General features: G+C 37.2%; 1 protein-coding gene across 3 annotated transcripts; it reads left to right on the top strand.

The window, feature by feature from the left end:
* Positions 1-5,933: 5,933 nt before the first annotated feature.
* LOC130738846 (kinesin-like protein NACK1) lies at positions 5,934-11,068 on the top strand. 3 transcript variants are annotated; one of them, XM_057591012.1, is made up of 15 exons: positions 5,934-6,092; positions 6,610-6,850; positions 6,989-7,078; positions 7,175-7,275; positions 7,436-7,552; positions 7,697-7,778; positions 7,857-7,924; positions 8,031-8,090; positions 8,167-8,291; positions 8,426-8,624; positions 8,711-8,821; positions 8,899-8,991; positions 9,097-10,032; positions 10,155-10,480; positions 10,583-11,068. In XM_057591012.1, exons 2-15 carry the CDS (start codon positions 6,613-6,615, stop codon positions 10,911-10,913), a joined length of 2,877 nt encoding a protein of 958 aa, XP_057446995.1. In that variant the 5' UTR covers positions 5,934-6,092; positions 6,610-6,612; the 3' UTR covers positions 10,914-11,068. The 3 variants fall into 3 exon arrangements, with proteins under 3 accessions (XP_057446995.1, XP_057446993.1, XP_057446994.1); XM_057591010.1 differs by having other exon boundaries at positions 9,088-10,032; XM_057591011.1 differs by having other exon boundaries at positions 5,974-6,092; positions 6,613-6,850; positions 9,088-10,032.
* The last annotated feature ends 9,719 nt before the right edge of the window (positions 11,069-20,787 follow it).

Genomic DNA, 20,787 nt, shown 5'->3' with positions numbered 1-20,787 from the left:
GAAATCCCATGCGTCCGTCAGATCCCGGAGGAGGCGTCGTTGCCTCCACCTTTGCTGTATTCGGAAAGTTGGTGATAGCGTTAGGGCCCTTTATCTTCACCGCCGCCTTGTCGTGCTCGGTTGCGGCCTCCTCCGCCGTGTCAAACGTCCCCAGCCAGACTCGCCGCCTTTGGTTCGGGTCGCGGATCTCAGCTGGCCACCTATGTTGCCTGACGCCGCGGAACTTGTGGTCGCGGCGGGTGGCTGCAGACGGTGGTGTTGATGGCTTCTTGGCCCTCTTCCGCTTCTTGAGGTTTTTCTCAGAGGAAGAAGAGAATGTACAATCACCTCTCCATCAGAAACGCAACTCTCACAATCTCCTCTGGTACGCTATTTGACTCCATTTCCTTTTCACTTCTCTGCATCTTCGTTTTTTGTTGTGCTTTATACAGAGAGGTGCGCCTTCTCTGTATTTAGGTATGTTGTGCTTTATATACCTTGAAATTTGGTCTTCCATTGTTTAGAGCTATTTCTATTTAAGTTCAGAATCTTTATAAGTATATAAACCTTGATACATTCTTGGTCATTAAGTTGCATATCACTTCAACCTCTCACTTGTCGGATGGCATAAATAGTTTTACCAGGTCGGTTCATTAGTATGAGTGGTATTTCACAAAAAATTGCCAATTGATTTGAGAAACAGTGCAGATGTGCACAAACGTAGCATTAAGCTATTTTACATCATCAAGCACATGCTTCAATTTTCATTGCCTGAAAAGTTTCAGATTTTCACCTATTTCAAAAGTCAAAACATTTAAACTTTCTTTTGCTTTTTCCCACTCGGTTGAATCCTAAGTTTTATGATACATGCATTTAAAGGTTCTTTGGCCTTTTTCTCTCTGAGCTTCTGGAATGTAGTTGGTTGCAAATTCAAGATTGACACCTATTGAGGACAGGGAATCGTATGCTCAAATAGTTCTGTTTTTGTAAATCTTAATTTGCAGAGATCATTCCTACTTTAAAGTTGTTCTTAGTTGTTTCTCAATCTCTCACAGGTGGCGTACGGGTAAATCAGCAATCTAAGGAAAGTGATTCACTCAGTTAACAATGGTTCCATTTATGCTTCAGTTGATCAAACTTTTAGATGTACAAAATCACCTCTAATCCTTTTTGGTTTGAAAGGGAACAACCACAAATGTGACTTTAGGCTTATTAATCTTTCCTCTTATTTATGAAGGTGTTTCTGAAGCTTTTATTCCAACTTATGAAGCATCACTACATGAATATCCCAGGCTTGGTAAAGATTTAGTTATAGAACAAGAAACTTCCAATAATAAGCTCATTGTAAAGGGAAACTTTGCGGTAAAAAAATAACTAAAATGATTTTGTGTTGAGCTCATCCAGGGAGTCAGAACAGAAAAAAGTTAACAATAGACTTCAAAATCACGGTGTTGGGAATATCTTGGTCATTCACTTGAATATTGAACCATCACTTGCAATGGGCTGGCTAGAGATATCATGGGATGATTTACGAATTAAAGAGCGTATTGGTGCTGGTAAGTTTTCTGCTTCCCCTAGTTCTTCTTTTTGAAGGAACCTAAGAGATATGGTGACTCTAAATGTGGATGCTCTTTTCTCTATGCAGGATCATTTGGGACACTGTATCGCGCTGAATGGCATGGATCAGTAAGTATTCTATTATGATGATATTTGTTGCATTCTGTGCAAAGTTGATTACTATTGCATTATAATGCTTTCAGTATCTACTTTTCTTAAGCCTAGTGTATTGATGTCATTTAGCTGCCAAGATGACTTGATTATATTTAATCATTGACACATTTTGTATTAGCTCCTTGAAGGCTTGAATGCATATTTTGGATACAGCTTATTACTATATTTTTCTTAACCATTTTGGTGCATTTATCATTGTTTTAAAAATGCAGGATGTTGCTGTAAAGGTTTTAACGGTTCAGAATTTCCATGATGATCAGTTGAAAGAGTTCCTCAGAGAGGTTAGTAGTCTTCTTAAAATGGATTAGACAAAATACCTATTTTCGCAAAATACACAAAGATGATAATCAATTATCCTCGTTAGGAAGTTGTGCTACCTTCTGTCTGGTGTATTGTACGTCATTTATTATAGAAGTATGCTTCCAATTCTTTTTCCTTGTTGAGGATTCTGCCATTGACATGCAATTCTGTCTTACTAATGTTTGTTTAGCTTGTCTTAGGACAGTGGCCCTCTTTCATGGACTTGCTCTTTAATATGTGTTTATATATATATGTGTGTGTGTGTGTGTGTGTGTGTGTTTTGTTATAGCATATATCCTATTTTTTACACAACCTGTAAGTGTTTTGTTATATTTTTCCTCTAATGTTCCTCTATGCAGCAGAATGTATATGGGTTCTATTTGGCATTATTTGGAGGTTCTGCTGTATCATGGATGAAGTTAGCCTTGGATTTTTTCTTCTTGTTTTTTGGGAGAAAGTGGCTGATAGGTCATCCTATCATTTATTTAAGGATGGGGGTATTGAGATTAAGAACACAGAACCACATTGTAGTTACATGTAGCTACTTGTAGGTACATGCTAAGCATTTTGTAGTTTTCTAATCTCTTGTATTTTGATCATCTATGTATTAAGCACCCTTGTGCTTTTGATTAAATACACTTTGGTTTATCAACAAAAAAAGGACCTTAGTCCTATTCCTTCAAGTTACTGTGTGCTTGATAGTATTATTTATCTCTAAATGATATACTTCTGCGTAGTAGTATTAATCCCTAAATGTTGTATACTTGAATTTGGATCTGAATAGCCATTTTTGTAATTAGCGGTTGATTCATGAAAAGGTTTACCTGCAAATTTGTTTAAAAGATGTCACTTAAAGCGCTTTTTTTGAAAGGGTTATAGAACACATACATGCTACAACGCTTCTTTTTGAAGAATGTGTTGTAGAATGTTCCATTCTAAAACGCTTTTTTTAAGAAAGCCTTGTAGAATGCATACATGTGACAGCACTTTTTTAAGAGAAGTGTCGTAGAATGCACACATGCTAAAGCGCTTCTTCAAAGAAAGCGCTATAAAATGAACACATACTACCTCATTTATAAGAATAAGCGTTGTAGGATATTTCATGTTCTACAGCGCTTTCTAAAAAAAGCGCTTGACAGTACTACAACGGTACGTTCTACAGCGCTTCATAAGCGTTGTAAAATTGAAAAAATAAGCGCTGTAAAATGCAATTTCTGGCGTAGTGAATAAACACTGTATCAGAGATATGTACCAAAGGCACTTGGTTGTAAAGCTTGCCGGAATCTAACTAGTTGTCATACCAAAAGGAAGATGAGTCATCACCCAATTGAGCACCAAAGTCGGCCGCAAGACTATTCTTAGCTTGGACGATCCCTTTACATATGTAAGAGTCACCACTTTTACATGTACCTGCAAGAATGATATCGTTGTCCAAATATTTCTCTGAGAGAACCCTCACCCACAGCTTCCCCCTCTCATGGAGCATGCTATCAACGAGTTTACCAAGCATTGCGATATTATTATAACAGGTGCTTCGCAAACCCAAGCCTCCTAAATATTTGGAACACGCTATATCTCGCTAAGCAACTAAGTTCCAACTTCTATTCTGCCCCGCTTTCGCCCAAATACAATTTCTTAATTTCTCATCCACAGTTTCACAAATAAACTCAGGGAGCCAAAGCGCCTGCATGGAGTACACCGGGAGTGATGTCAGGACTGATTTCACAAGACATAAACAAACCACCCTATTCAGAAGTTTTCTCTTCCATGAGGTCAGGCGAGAATTAATCTTATAAATAATAGGAGCAAAGTTGTCCCTTGTGACTCTCCCTTTCAACAAAGGTATCCCCAGGTTTTTGCCGAAGTTGCTGGCACGCTCAATCCCCAAAATGTTCGAGAATTCCTGCTGAGTATGTTGTGTTATGCTATAGGAACAAAACATTATGGACTTCTCAAAATTCACCTCAATACCGGAGACATGATAGAAGTCCTTCTAAGTTTTAGCCACCAACTGCATCTGTTCCTTGCTAGCCTGAGAGAATAATAGTATTTCATCTGCAAGAAAGAGATGGCATAAACCAATATCTTCCCTTGTCACTCGGACCGGGCGCCAAAGGGCATCCGTCACCAGCTTTTGGATCTGTATTACTAATCTATCCATACAAAGGAAAAACAAATAAGGTGAGAGATCGTCCTGTTGGCGAAGGCCTCTTTGAGGACAGAGAGAGGGAAGCTTCGAACCATTCCATAAAATAAAGATGTTTGCCAACTGAACACCCTACATGATTAAGTCAACCACATAGTGAGGGAAGCCAAAATCATGGAGTGTACTACGTAAAAAGTCCCAACAAACACGATCGTACGCCTTCTCCAAGTCTATCTTCAACGCCACTAACCCCCACCCTTCACCCTTCTTGTGAGTAGGAATAAAAGGTATTTTCCTCATAAATTTTATATTTAGTGCACAAATAAATAAAGTAAAAGGCTTAAATACTCTGGAAGTCCTTGAAATTGTCTCCATATGAAAATAAGTCCCTGAAAATTTTTTTTCCGATTCCGAATCCCTGAAATTATTTTTTTAATCAGAACAAGTCCCTACTCGTGTTTCCAGCCTATGTGGCTTAATTTTTGCTGAATCAATTATTCCACGTGACTTTTATATATTTTTAAAAAATACACTTGGATTAAAAAAATAACATTAAACATTTAAAAAAATAAAATTTTAATGTAATTAACCCTAAATCCCTAAATCTAACTAAACTTAAATGTTTAATTTTATTTTTTTAATCCATGTGTATTTAAAAAATATATAAAAGCCAAGTGGAATAATTGACTCAGCAAAAATTAAGTTACATATGCTGGAAACACGAGTAGGGACCTATTCTGATTAAAAAAAAATTTCAGGGATTGGGAATCAGAATTTTTTTTTTCAGTGACTTATTTTCGTACGGGAGACAATTTCAAGGACCTCTAGAGTATTTAAGCCAAAGTAAAAATAATGTAATTTCAACAATAATGCATCACTACCACCACGACCCTCCACCTCCATCGTTGCCGCCTCCACCACCACCCTTCACCATTGTCACCACCGTCGTTGCCGCCATCCCCATCATTATCGCAACTGCCACCACCCACCACTACTACCACCGTCATTGTCGTCATCGTTATCGCCATCATCATGCTGCTACCCACCACTACCGTTGCCACCACCATCATCACCATCACCGCCACCTCCACCACCTCAATCGCCATTATCATCGCCACCACCACTATATACCACCATGACCCACCACCACCACAACCACCTCCCTCCACTGTCGCCGCCACTCAGGATCACCATTGTCACGTCTACAACCGCCAGCATAACTATCACCCTCCATCACCGTCAGTCGCTGCCACCTCGGCCGCCACTGCCATCTTTACCACCCACTAACTAACACTATGCTCATTTCTATAATGTCTATTATTATTCAATATTTCATGAAAGATATGTTTATATTAATTTAAATGAAATGATAAATTATAAAGTGTATAACCAAACGTTTTATAATATTAAATTTTATCAAACATAATACTATCGGACCTAATATTATCAGACTTCATACTATCACATATTTATACTATACAGAATACGACGTCTCAAAAGCTATGATGAAATATAAAGGAAATATTAAATGGAAGAAAATAGAAACCTCCTTTTCTTTTTTGACTTAATGTTGGAAATTAAAAAAAAAATTATAAAAGAGAGAAAAGATTCAAAGAAAGATCGAGACACAAAACGTTAGAATTTCAAACCAGGGGCCCCACCAGATTTCGACCTGTCACTGATTACAGCAAATGAAAACGTAAACAAAAAGCATAAATGAATTAATAATGAATAATCAAAACTTGTAAATTACTTTATTAAATAAATGAAAAAAAAATGAAACTAGCCGTTAGAGTTCCCCAAATTCAAATGAATACCCTTTGGTTCATTTCATTTCATCACCTCATCACAGAGAAAGTGATTGTTCTTCAAACCCTAATTTCCAGCTTCAACGCTCTTCCCAAATTACTCAACTTGTGATCGACCCGAGATTGATGTGAGTTTCTCCTTTCATTTTCTGGATCTCGATTTGGATTTTCTGATCTGTTGATGAGGTTTCCATTTGGGGATTTTTGATTTACTTCCTTTTCTGAAAATGAATTTACTTTCCTAATTTGTGGTTTCCTCAGTTTAATGCTTGAAATCAGCGTCGAAGTGGAATTAACAGTGATGAAAAATTGAAAATCTTTCCTTTTTTGAGTTCACTGTATTAAAAATGAAACCATACATTCAATTTATGTTTGGGTTTTTTCTTCTTCTCAATTAATCCTTTGCATTTGTTTATTGTTTTGCAAATCAGCATTCGAATTTCATGAATCTGTCAATTTCATTTCTTAATTTTTTTTCATCTAGGGTTTCATTTCAGAAAAATCAGTGTCAGATTGGAAATTAGTTTCTTTCAATAATTGGAACTCAATTTTTGAAGAAGAACTACCCAAGTTGAATTATGAAATTCCTATTAGATTCAAAACATGTTCATTTTGCTGATAATTTCCCCACTATGACTTGTCTAGAAGATGACGGTCAGGACGCCTGGAACACCGGCTTCAAAGATAGACAGAACGCCAGCAACAACCCCAGGAGGGCCAAGAGCTAGGGAGGAGAAGATTGTGGTTACAGTAAGGTTAAGGCCTCTAAATAGGAAGGAGCAATTGGCTAAAGATCAGGTGGCATGGGATTGCGTCGATGATTATACTATAGTGTATAAACCGCCAGCACAAGAACGTGCTGTTCAACCAGCATCATTTACTTTTGGTATGAAATTCACTTGTTCACCTTGCTTAAGTTTCTTACTCATTATCAGTTCAGAATTTCAATTATCTTCTGGTAAATTGAATGTAGCAACTTCCTTTATTATATGTGAGATTATAACAAATTGTTTTCTCCCTACAGACAAAGTTTTTGGTCCTGCTTGTGTAACTGAGTCTGTATATGAAGAAGGAGTGAAGAATGTCGCATTATCTGCGCTGATGGGCATTAATGGTATTGCATTAGATATTTGTATCTTTAAGTCCTTTGTGCCTCAGCTAGAGATTCTGTGCAACATTTCATAATGATTACATGCTTATTTTATTCCAGCAACTGTTTTTGCTTATGGACAAACAAGCAGTGGAAAGACATATACAATGAGAGGAATAACAGAGAAGGCTGTCTATGATATCTATAAGCATATAATGAATGTAAGTTTTTTCAAAGCTCCCAGATGACTTGGATTGATATTACTTTATGAGGACAGTTTTTTCTGTTTAGTCTTAGTTCATCAATGCAATAATGGATTAGATAGGATTACCAAGGTTCGTAAATTTTGACTCATTTTATCAATTGGTGGCATGATTGCAGACCCCTGAAAGAAATTTCACCATAAAAATATCTGGACTGGAAATTTACAATGAGAATGTTAAGGACTTGTTAAATTCAGAATCTGGTCGCAATTTGAAGCTTCTAGATGATCCTGAGGTAATGTCTGCCTTCAAATTTTTTTTATTTTCTGTTTAACGAGACGAGAATACAATCTTGTCCTGAATTTGGAATTTCATATTTTAATATCTTGCATCAATTACTAAAATCTTGTAAATTTTTATTTAATGTAATGTAATGCAGAAAGGTACTGTGGTTGAGAAATTAGTGGAGGAAACAGCCCAAGATGACAGTCATTTGAGACATTTGATCTCCATTTGCGAAGGTAGGAATCTCTTTTGGCTTGCTATAACTATCTGTTTATTCAAATAAATTGGTATATTAACTTCCTTTTGTTTGACAGCTCAAAGACAGGTGGGTGAAACTGCTCTAAATGATAACAGCTCGCGGTCTCACCAGATCATAAGACTGGTCAGTGATAGTGAAATTCTTTGCTTCTGATCGAACACCCGCCCCCCTTAAGCTTTCATAACTAATGAAGAAACGTTTTTTTTCTTCCTTTTGGTGTATCTTGCAGACAATTCAAAGTACACTTCGTGAAAATTCAGAATGTGTAAAATCTTTTGTTGCAACCCTGGTAATGAGTTTACCATTTACCTACTTTTAAATGGATAGATTAGTTCTTATTGACTAACTCATCATTGATTACGCAGAACTTTGTTGATCTGGCTGGAAGTGAGAGGGTTGCACAAACACATACAGATGGCACTAGGCTCAAAGAAGGGTGCCATATTAACCTTAGCTTGATGACTCTTACAACTGTTATCAGGAAGCTCAGGTCAGAATTGGTGTTGTTTAAGATCAGTTGATTGGGTTATTGTAAATTGCTGATAACCTTGTAACATATTAGAATTAAGTACTTTTTCAGTTTTCTTATTCTTCTGATTGCTTGTTTGATATCATCATACGCAGTGTTGGGAAAAAAAGTGGTCATATACCTTACAGAGATTCAAAGCTCACGCGTATATTGCAACACTCTCTTGGTGGGAATGCACGCACTGCCATTGTGTGTACTTTGAGTCCAGCACTAAGCCATGTAGAGCAATCTCGAAACACACTCTACTTTGCTACACGGGCAAAGGAAGTAACAAACAATGCTCAAGTTAACATGGTATCCACTGGTTACAGTCACCTTTGTTTATTTCTTTTTTCAAATCAGTTGATCAAATTTTACATCTCTTTAAATGCTCTGCATAGGTTGTATCGGAGAAGCAGCTTGTTAAACACTTGCAAAAGGAAGTAGCGAGGCTGGAGGCAGAGCTGCGCACTCCTGATCCATCTAAAGAAAAGGATTGGAAAATTCAACAGGTATAATGAAAAAAAGTGATTCTTAGCCAAAAATATAATTCCATAGCACTGAGCATTATTAACTAAACATGTTACAGATGGAAATGGAAATTGAAGAGCTGAGACGCCAGAGAGATCTTGCACAAACTCAAGTGGACGAGTTACGCAGAAAGCTTCAGGAAGACCAGCAGGTCTCTTTCTCTCACACCTTCATTCACATACAGTCATACCCATATATATATACCCATGTTCATTTCAACTGACTTTAAGATGTTTTTTCACTTGAGATCTCAAAGCCACTTGAATCACCACATCTGCCAGTCAAGAAGTGCCTATCATTCACCGGTGCACTATCATCTATAAAACCCGAGCCAGGCTGTGAGAGAGTGAGAAACACAACTTTAAGACAGTCCATGAGGCAATCATCTACTGCTCCTTTTACCCTTATGCATGAAATTCGCAAACTTGAGCACCTCCAAGAGCAGCTGGGTGAAGAAGCTAATAGAGCTTTGGAAGTATTACAAAAGGAAGTGGCATGCCATAGACTAGGTAACCAAGATGCAGCTGAAACAATTGCAAAGCTGCAAGCAGAAATAAGAGAAATGCAATCTGTTAAGTCAGCACCCAAGCAAGTCGAAGTTGGAAACATGATTTCTGTCAACAAAAGTGTCAGTGCTAATCTCAAAGAAGAGATTACCCGGCTTCATTCACAGGGCAGCACCATTGCAAATCTTGAACAGCAGCTTGAAAATGTGCAAAGGTCCATAGACAAGTTGGTAATGTCTCTCCCGAACAATTTTCAGCAGTTAAGTGAAGCATCTCCTAAGCATAAAAAGGAACACAAAAGGAAAAAGTTGCTTCCTTTGTCTTCAAGCAGCGTTACAAATCGTCCAAATTTTATAAGATCTCCCTGCTCACCATTATCTAGTACTCATCAAGTTTTGGAATCTGATATTGAAAACAAAGCCCCTGAGAATGATGATACTGTTTCAACTGAGACTATGCAAGAGTCTGAGAAGGAGACTCCAACAAAGAGTGAAGAAGGTGGAGATGTTTCATCAAAGGAAAATACTCCAGGTTATCGACGCTCTAGTTCAGTCAACATGAAGAAAATGCAGAAGATGTTTCAGAATGCAGCAGAGGAGAATGTAAGAAGTATAAGAGCATATGTCACAGAATTGAAAGAACGTGTGGCGAAGCTGCAATACCAGAAGCAATTACTTGTTTGCCAGGTGCATCATCATATACAAAATCTTCCTAGCTTGCTAGCTTGCATTGCCATTTCAAATTCTTCATTTCTTAGTGTATATTCCCATTAGCTTTTCAATCATGCCCTTTTTATTTGGCTATCTAGGTGCTTGAGCTTGAAGCAAATGAAGCAAGTGGCCATAATATAGAAAATGACGAGTACACGTGTGAACCAGAGGAGCCCCAGGTCTCATGGCAAATTTTATTCAGAGAGCAGCAGCAGCAGATCCTTGAATTATGGGATGTATGTCATGTGTCCATTATTCACAGGACACAGTTTTATTTGTTGTTCAAGGGAGATCAAGCTGATCAAATATACATGGAAGTCGAACTTAGGCGTTTGACATGGTTACAACAACACCTAGCAGAACTTGGGAATGCAAGCCCAGCTCCTCATGTTGGAGATGAACCTACTATCTCACTGTCATCAAGGTCCCTTCTCTTTCTCTATGTTTGTGTCATGTGTTTGTGTGTTGTGTGAATTATGAATGAGAATTTTGATTGAGTATGTATAAACTTTATGATGATATGCAGCTTGAGAGCCTTGAAAAGAGAAAGGGAATTTCTTGCTAAGAGAATGACTTCACGTTTTACACTAGAGGAGCGGGAGGAGTTATATTACAAATGGGATGTCCCTCTTGAAGGGAAGCAGAGGAAGTTGCAGTTTGTCAGCAAGCTCTGGACAGATCCTCATGATCAGAAACATGTACAGGAGAGTGCTGAAATAGTTGCTAAGCTTGTGGGTTTGAGCTGCACACGAGGTAACATGTCAAAGGAGATGTTTGAGCTGAACTTTGTGCTTCCATCTGATAAGAGGCCCTGGTTAATGGGCTGGAATCCCATCACAAACCTTCTCAATTTGTAATGAGTTTTATTCTTGTAAATTAAGTATCATTCAAATCTTGTACATTGAAATTATTTTTGGCGCTTATTTAATTTAAAATAATTGTTTTGGACAGTATTTAACTAATCCAATTCATTGGATTTCCTATTTATATATATATAAAAGAATGTTTTTAATTTAAGGTGTAGCTGCATTGGAATACTATTTGTGACACCTAGACTCGAGAGAATGTTCAATAAGTTTCATATGCTAGCGTGACAACCACATAATCATAGTTCAAGCAACCTAACTAACCTACCTTAACACAGGTCTGGTCTTCCAAGCGTCTAGTCAGACCCCATTCCAATAGTGATTGACTTGTTTGGGTCGTGTTTCTGGTCGACTGGTCGGATCTCGGACAAAAACAATTAGATTCATGGACAAAATTTATCAATTGCATAGACACACTAGCGTGACAACCACATTTTTTTTTTGATAAGCCATTAAATTATATTGATACTAGAGTTTTTTACCCGTGCGTTGCACGGCGAAGTTTATTATTGTATTTTAGACATTAATCAATACTATGATTATAAAAAAGTTGACATGCTAAGAATGAAAACAAACATAATAAGAATAAAGATATTTTAAAAAATACAAATTGTGAAACTCAATTATAACGTTTTGTACTCATACAACAATTAAACAAATACAAAGATTTGAAAAAAATAAAGGAATTAATTGGTAAAAATCTTCATTTATGCACATGTGAATTACCAAAGAATTTAGCTTATTAAGATGAAAAAAACATATAATCGTATATTCGGATCTATTATGTCACGAACCTATAAAATGAAACAAAAATTAATATTAATTCAAAAAATAAAATTATTAGATAATTAGAGTAAATATTTTAAAATTTTAATGTTTTACTATTAAATTGTCATACATTTATATATTTAACCTTAAATTTTTTTAAGAAACAATACAAAAAAACTTAAACTACACAAAAATTTATGTTTACATTGAAAATATTTAGAGCTAATAGTTGCTAACTTGGTCATATTGTAATTATTTAAATTTTATTTATCTATAAATTTTAGCAAGTATTTTTAATTAAAATGTTTCTCGTTGTGAGAAGTTTTTCCCTTACATTAGATATAAATGAATATAATAATTAAATAATTAAATTAATAAAATTTAAATATAAACAACAATATAATAATCAAATTATTAAATTAAATACAACAAACAATTTTTTTGACAAAATAACATGAATCATTGAAACCATGTTAAGAGGGGAATTTTCTTCTAATAATGCCCACTAACATACTCTCAATGCCAATCGTCCAGCTCCCCATTACCAACTCATGTTATGTTTGGCCTTTTGCATTTGCAGGTGACATAACGTATTAAGATTTTTCTCCCTTAAACAATTTAATAAGCTTTAACCTCCTCCTAATTGAAGAAACTGTCTTAGTAGTATCCTTCATAACCTCGTTTCTTATAAGATCCACAAAGCCAATAAGCTAAAAGGCTTCTTCTCTAATCAAAGATAACCATATTTAAATTCCTTGAATTCTTCTATAGTAATATGAAACATAGTAGAGATTCATCTTCTCACATGAAACTTCTTTCCAATTGGTTCTGGCAGTCATCTATTTGAGAGCTTTTCTCGATTCCCATAATGGAATTGAACTCGTTCTGCAAAAGTTCAACAAAATCACACTATTATATAAAACTACGATCCTAATTCTTCTGTAGTAATATGAAAAACATAGTAGAGATTCATCTTCTCACATGAAACTTCTTTCCAATTGGTTCTGGCAATCATCTATTTGAGAGCTTTTCTCGATTCCCTTAATGGAATTGAACTCGTTCTGCAAAAGTTCAACAAAATCACACTATTATATAAAACCACGATCCTAACTCGCTTTAACCATACAGACCTTATATTTCAGTTTTAGCACTATCAATAGGAAGAATAGGTTTCAAGTACTTTACCAACTTACCATGTTCAGTGGATAAGTAAGCTCTATATATGTAGACATAGCTAACCCCAACAGAAACAGTACAACTCAAAGTGAAGCTTCTCCTGCTCCAGGCCATGACTTTCAAGATCAGTCTCCTGTTCCAGCAGCCCATCCATAGTCTTAAAGAGCTTTCTCCTTTTGAAAACACAGCAACTGCAACACTTTTTTGCATTTCAAGCAAAAACATACAAACACCAACAGAAGAGACAAACTTTAGAACAAATAAAAGAGAACACAATATTTAACTGCTAATCATAAATAAATAAGAGTAAAAAGGGTGACAGCTTGAAATGGTCCTATTCATTGAGGGAGAAGGGACATGACATATTCAATAATTGAAGAACTAATAGTACCATTGCCTTCAAATCCAATCCTTATAGTTTTTCTGCAAAATGAACAATAAGTCCCTTTCAATCAAAGATCACTCATAGAAACTGCTTGAGCTTAACCATCATAACTTTGTTTCTAATTTACTTTAATAATAGAAATGAATCTCTGCCCCCCCCCCCCCCGCGGTGTCTCCAAGACCTCTTTCATCATAAAAACTCAGCAAAACCAACAAAAGAGCTCATTGGAGTTGATGGTCAAAGTTAGATCTTCAAATGTCAAACATGCAGTTAAATTAATATCAGGCAAGTTAAACTAATTCTGATTGCAGATAATAATACTATAAAACTGACAGAAGTAATTTAAGTTGGCATCTCCCGCGGTGTCTCCAAGACCTCTTTCATCATAAAAACTCAGCAAAACCAACAAAAGAGCTCATTGGAGTTGATGGTCAAAGTTAGATCTTCAAATGTCAAACATGCAGTTGAATTAATATCAGGCAAGTTAAACTAATTCTGATTGCAGATAATAATACTATAAAACTGACAGAAGTAATTTAAGTTGGCATCTCTAATAAAACCAAAGTGAATGCGGTGCATGCAGTATTTGGCATAAAATAAGCAAAAACGCAGAATTAAGACTATGGGGCACATTTGTTCTCTAATGCAGTATTTGGCATGACTATGTATTGATATTAATTAGAAGGCTATATTAGAAAAAAAAGATATAGATAGATATAAACTCATTGCACCCGTGCATGCATGTTCTCTTATTCTCCTCAATCCTCTTGCTTGTCTGCATGACTTCCACCAATCATTCAGCGCTGCCCCTAATACCCATAACAGGCGTAGCGCTTGCTCATACATTTTACCCCGTGGCAGCCCCGGGTCTTCCAATTGATTTTCAACGAAGTATATTATCTCGTCGATAAGACGTTTTCGCTCCCCCTCTAGCTGAAGGAGGGCTGTGTAAGGTTTGGCTGGCGGAGCTGGCTGCTGCACGGAACTAGTGGAAGCCGACCTATTTTGGATAGGAGCGGAGGGTCCCGGGCGGGAAGGCTGATGCGGCTCTTGGTTTACGCTTGCTTCTGAGCCAGCATCAGCCCCAGATGGATACATCCAAATAGGCATTTCCTCGGCACTGAATAGTGCTCGCAAAACACATCCTATTGCCCAGGCAAGTCCCCCCGCTAGGCAAAATTTTCATAAAGCAAAGGAGAGGACTCGACTACCAAGAGATAACTCTATTTTATAAAGTAGAGACTGACAGAAATCCATTGAGCCGAGTTTAAGACAAAGACAATAGAACACACCGAGTAAAGGAATAATGATTAGGAATGAATAGAAAAGGTGGAACATTCGAGGAAGACGAGTCATTAACGAGCGAATTATATTCATGAGATTAGGATTTCGATCTATTACTATTACGACCAGCGCGGTTGTTCGTATTTCATTTTCTTATTCTTTAGAAAGCATGCACTGAGTTACTTACGGAATCTAAAATATCTCGACGCGGAGACTTTTTTTCCAGGTCGATCAGAGATTTGGCTTGCTTGCATGTGTTCAGCATATAGCTTGAGTAGCATGATTGGAGCTTCTTAGCGCTTAGGCTACTACCTTCAACCTCCAATTACTTAGATGGAGGAGATAGTAAGCAATACTGTCTATGCTACGATCTTGCTTCTTTTATGAAATTTCCACTTTCACACCCCCCTTTCAAACAGACGATTCCTTGCATCAAGAGCAAACAAATGACTCTTAGGCTGATATAATTCCTCTAAACCGTGGAAATGTTAGGTTTAATAATGCTCTACCGTTAAAGATATGCTTTCCTTTACATAAGATCTTTACGCTCTCATGTTCACAATCTTCTGTTAGAAGGGCACATTATTCAGGATGGGCAAGAATCCTATGAGGAATAATCATCTTTCACTGGGGCGAAGCGCTTTCATACCCGGCAAAGCCCTATCTACGAATTCGGGATGTCAGGAAGACTTTGTATGAAAGTATGAGAGTATTCTCCTTCATCCCTTGCGTGGCTATTGCTTCTTTGTCTCAATCCGAACTTCATAGCTCTTAGAAGGTAAGCAAAGTGCTACAGGCCTAAAAAAAAATATAACTCTCCAATTAGTGACTATACATAATTCTCAATTGCACACCCGCTATCTTTACTTTTAAGATCTTTTATTCAAGAAATAGGAAAGATCTACTTTCATCTCTCAACAGCGGTTGGGAGAAAGAAAAATCAGATGATAATCGTTACCAATCCTCAACTAGTTCTATTCTTCGAATCGAAAAACATCATATGCCCCTCTTCTTCCAGTCCTTATCAAAGGGGTGAAACCGTCGTACATGAGTAGAATGCCCTACCAGATTCCCCTTTTCCCTTTTACTGAAAGTACTAAAATACTTTTCTAAAAAAATATTAATTTAATGGAGTATTATAATATATGTTTCCAAGGAGCGGTAACTAAACTGAAGTTCAGCGGCTTCCATAGTAGTCATCCAGCCAGCAAGGGAAAGACCACTTAGCGCAGTGGAATAGGAAAGAGAGCGTCGAGCACAGCTTTCGTGTCACCAGCAATCCTTTTTCGTTTATTGGGGGACTGAAAAAGGCTTTGTCAAGCAGGCATGATTGTCACGTCGATCGACAGTTGAAAAATCCTATCTCCGGGGCCCTCACTTTAGGGCTATCTTTCACCGTTGACAGACATGGTTCAACGTGACAGGTACGGTTCCTCAATCAATAGATGACTCAAGGTTGTTGTTGGTATGGGGAAGGATGACAGAGCTTTCGATTAAACATTTGTGTGGGTCTAGCTTGAGAATTGCCCTTTCTTTCTCATCTCGATCTGGGTAAGGCTTCACTACTCGTTCGCTTGAGGGGTTCAGTTGTTAGTGGACTAGCGCTTCTCCTTGTCCCCTTTCTGCATTCGCGCATGACCCTCTTTCCTTTCTTCGGTTCTCGTCTGCCAACGGCATTGAAGCAAGCAGTCTTTGTCCTGTCTATCCAGCCGGGGAAGAGCCAAGTCCCGTCAGAGAGGGGATGAGATCAGGCCTACAATTTAATGCCACAATTTAATGTTACGAAGTTTATTGGCTAATTTTATCAACATGAGCAGTTACACCTTCAAAAAGTGAACATTAGCTAAGGTCATGAGAAGGGGGACACCAGTATTAGGAGGCAGTGATATTGAATGAGAGACCAGAATGCATGAGGAAGTGACACATCAAAAAATGGTTCTCATAACCCTTTCTCTTTTAAGAAGATGAAAATGACATAAAAAAGGAACATTAGCTTGATGGCCTTAACCTCTTTCTCTCTTCTTCTGAAGGAAAATTATAGTAATTAAAATAACCATGAAATTATCCCTCTAATTTTATTTCCCTCTATTTATAGCTAATCCCCTCCTAGTACTAACTAAATACTGTAATAATCCCTAACTAACTTAGCAGTAGCTAAGTAATTTACTCTTATGTTACATCCTAACATGTGACTTACAACTGCTTGAGTAGCAAGCATTTATCCTTATTACACCAGTATGCATATAACATCATGTTATTCCTTTTTGTTTAACATCACAAAGGACCATTAATAGATATATATTGGTCAGTTTTACCAAATAATCTTCTAGAACCATAAACTTGGATTTTGGTACCATAATTAAAGTTTAAAACAAAATAATGGTCCTTTCCAATTTATGACACCCATTTAAGTTGGCATCTCCCGCGGTGTCTCCAAGACCTCTTTCATCATAAAAACTCAGCAAAACCAACAAAAGAGCTCATTGGAGTTGATGGTCAAAGTTAGATCTTCAAATGTCAAACATGCAGTTGAATTAATATCAGGCAAGTTAAACTAATTCTGATTGCAGATAATAATACTATAAAACTGACAGAAGTAATTTAAGTTGGCATCTCTAATAAAACCAAAGTGAATGCGGCGCATGCAGTATTTGGCATAAAATAAGCAAAAACGCAGAATTAAGACTATGGGGCACATTTGTTCTCTAATGCAGTATTTGGCATGACTACGTATTGATATTAATTAGAAGGCTATATTAGAAAAAAAAGATATAGATAGATATAAACTCATTGCACCCGTGCATGCATGTTCTCTTATTCTCCTCAATCCTCTTGCTTGTCTGCATGACTTCCACCAATCATTCAGCGCTGCTCCTAATACCCATATACTGACCTGCAAAATTTCAAAAGAAACTCCATTTAGTTACAATTTAATGCCACAATTTAATGTTACGAAGTTTATTGGCTAATTTAATCAACATGAGCAGTTACACCTTCAAAAAGTGAACATTAGCTAAGTTCATGAGAAGGGGGACACCAGTATTAGGAGGCAGTGATATTGAATGAGAGACCAGAATGCATGAGGAAGTGACACATCAAAAAATGGTTCTCATAACCCTTTCTCTTTTAAGGAGATGAAAATGACATAAAAAAGGAACATTAGCTTGATGGCCTTAACCTCTTTCTCTCTTCTTCTGAAGGAAAATTATAGTAATTAAAATAACCATGAAATTATCCCTCTAATTTTATTTCCCTCTATTTATAGCTAATCCCCTCCTAGTACTAACTAAATACTGTAATAATCCCTAACTAACTTAGCAGTAGCTAAGTAATTTACTCTTATGTTACATCCTAACATGTGACTTACAACTGCTTGAGTAGCAAGCATTTATCCTTATTACACCAGTATGCATATAACATCATGTTATTCCTTTTTGTTTAACATCACAAAGGACCATTAATAGATATATATTGGTCAGTTTTACCAAATAATCTTCTAGAACCATAAACTTGGATTTTGGTACCATAATTAAAGTTTAAAACAAAATAATGGTCCTTTCCAATTTATGACACCCATTAGAGTTTCCAAAAGCATTTCCTATGCTGCTCAAATGACCTTCAGAAAGTAATCAAAATGGCATGATCAAAACTAAATAGAAAACTCAAATTGTGACATTTGAGCAGCAAATGAGTTGCTCAGAAAAAGAACAATAAAAGCACCAAATTGCATTAGCAACTATCTATAGGAAAGAAAGCAGATTTCTCGACCCATGTATGAGCTCACCTGGGGTCTAATGCGTCTATAAACAGTAGCTGGACTCTATGACCTGTCAACACCAAAGATGAGCTTGTTAACTCAGGTTTCAACAGGATCAGCCAATAATTACTAGAAAAACCAAAATATAAAAATCCAGATGCCATAAAACAATGAAAATTGGAACAAAAGACATGAACAACATTGTATGGATAAACTCATATCAGGAAAATGAGCCAGATGTGAAAATATAGGGATACAAAATATAGGAAATTGAGCACAAAACAGTGGATATGGGAATTAGAATAAAAAACAATACAACGTCACTGTCTCATATTTAAGATATTCTATTGCCATCAATACAGCTTGGTAGCCAATGACTTGTGCAAATACCTTGAAATTTAAAGCATCTGCACCCATTAACAATTCATATCAGAAACAGAACAAAAGTTTCAAAAATCAATCAGTTGAAAGTAACGTATAGTTCTTCATGATCTGAAAGAACCTCATGTTTCTCCAGCCTAAAAAAACACCAATAAAGAACCGATTCTTCTAAAGAAGTCCCAAATGTCCAATATGACATTTATCCGAACACAAAATTGTAACAAAATCAGCAAAAAAAAAAATGGTTTCTACAGAGAGGGAGGGATGAAAAGGAGAAATCAAATGAAGAAATTTAGAAAACCCTAGAAAAGATAGGAGGGAGGAGAGGGAAGAGGGGATTACTTGCGAAGAGCAGTGACCATCTTGTTCGTGAGAGTCATGACGACGGTCATGCAGTAAGACTGGCGAAGTCTTGGCCTGGAAATGGTGCCGAAGGGGACGGTGGCGGTGCGGATCGCAGACCTTGGAGATAAAGTACTCCTCCGCCTTCGAAACGCTGGTGGGAGAGGAAGCTGAAGGGGACGGGGCGGTGCGGATCGCAGGTTCTGGTTCGGGCTGGGAGCATAGGAGGTCAGAGAAGGTGAGTCTTAGCGTGGGGAAGCTAGGCGAGGGAAGAGGTCGTGGAGGAGATGAGACCTAGAAAGCAAGTTGGGGGAGACCGGAGGGTGAATAGAGCTAGTTGAAGAAGAAATTTTGATAATAATTCATAGGAGTATGTGAATAAGCTGGATAAAGTGGTTGGGCAGATTAGAGAGCCACAAAATTTTAATTTTGAAATTCACATGTTCATGGGAGCTGTGCAGAGCCTTCCTTGGGACATGAAATCTACAGAAGGGAAGTGGGAGTGAAGAAATTTGATTGGCCATTGATGGAAGAAATGAATTTGAATAGGGAAAAAATAATTATGAAGGCTTGCATGCTTCTGTGGTATGTGTGAAGCATTTAAAAAAGGAATTGGAAAATGCACTCTTTGGGATGCTTCCTGTCGAAGTGATAAATGAGAAATTGTCACAGTCAACAAAGCATGCAACGTGATTGGTGAATGAGTGCCACATCAAAGCTGACTGGAAAATAAGAAGAAAGGAGAGAATGACACATAATCAAGGAAAGGAGGGAAGAAAGGAGAGAGAGCCACGTAGGAAATCCACTAACCTTAAGAATGCACCAGAGAGCAGAATGCATGAGAAGCTGACAACTCAGCATTGGGTTCTCATAACCCTTGCTGTTTTAATATATATATTGATATTGATGATTGATATTGATATTGATGAAGCACAAGGGGTACTTCAACCCAATACAAAAAGAGACAAGAAAAAGAAAGCCAACAAAACCATCTACTAAGCCATCTAAAAACAAGATTAAATAAATTCTGCTAGAGGAGCCTTTTGCCACGATTAGTCTTCAGATACCAGATACCAGATAAAAGCCAAGAACCAAACTTGTAGCAGCCCTTGAAGACCAGCACAAACGAGTCTCCTTATTCCCATGCTAAAAAGTAATTGGACTAGACAGCAAAGTTAGCCTTGAATAGCAATCCTGCAGCAATATCCCCAATGTCCCGTGCCACCATCATATATAACCATAAGACCCCTCTCAGCCAATTGATTCCAGGCACCTTATAGGATTGGAGCACCACTCATAAAATGAGTAATGAAAATCACTTGATATTGAAGAGAGCCACCTCCATGATCTCACCTGAATTAACTCAAACAACCTCACCACCTCAAACTGTACATCTCTATAAATCAAATTATTCCTACCAATCCACATAGACCACACTACTGCCACCCAAATTGTCCTCAGACCATTATTCTGCTTCAGATTTAACATTACCAGTGCATGTTGCAACAGATGAGACTTGCGGTCCTTTGGTAGAACAGTAGATATCCCTAGCCAGCTATAGCAGCAATTCCAAACCTCACCTGCTTTCTGACATGAGAAGAACAAATGATCAGTAGTCTCTTCCTCCATATTGCACAATACACACTTGGCCTCATCCTCTGTATGTATAATATTCCTTCTCCTCAAGTTAGCTTTTGATTGAATTCTATCAATTACAACTTTCCAAACCAAAGCACTAACATTAGAAGGCGCAACTCCAGACCATACCTGCT

The sequence above is a fragment of the Lotus japonicus genome, chromosome 2 (assembly GCF_012489685.1).
Source record: "Lotus japonicus ecotype B-129 chromosome 2, LjGifu_v1.2".
Classification (NCBI taxonomy): Eukaryota; Viridiplantae; Streptophyta; class Magnoliopsida; order Fabales; family Fabaceae; genus Lotus; species Lotus japonicus.
This window is presented reverse-complemented; position numbering and strand designations above follow the sequence as displayed.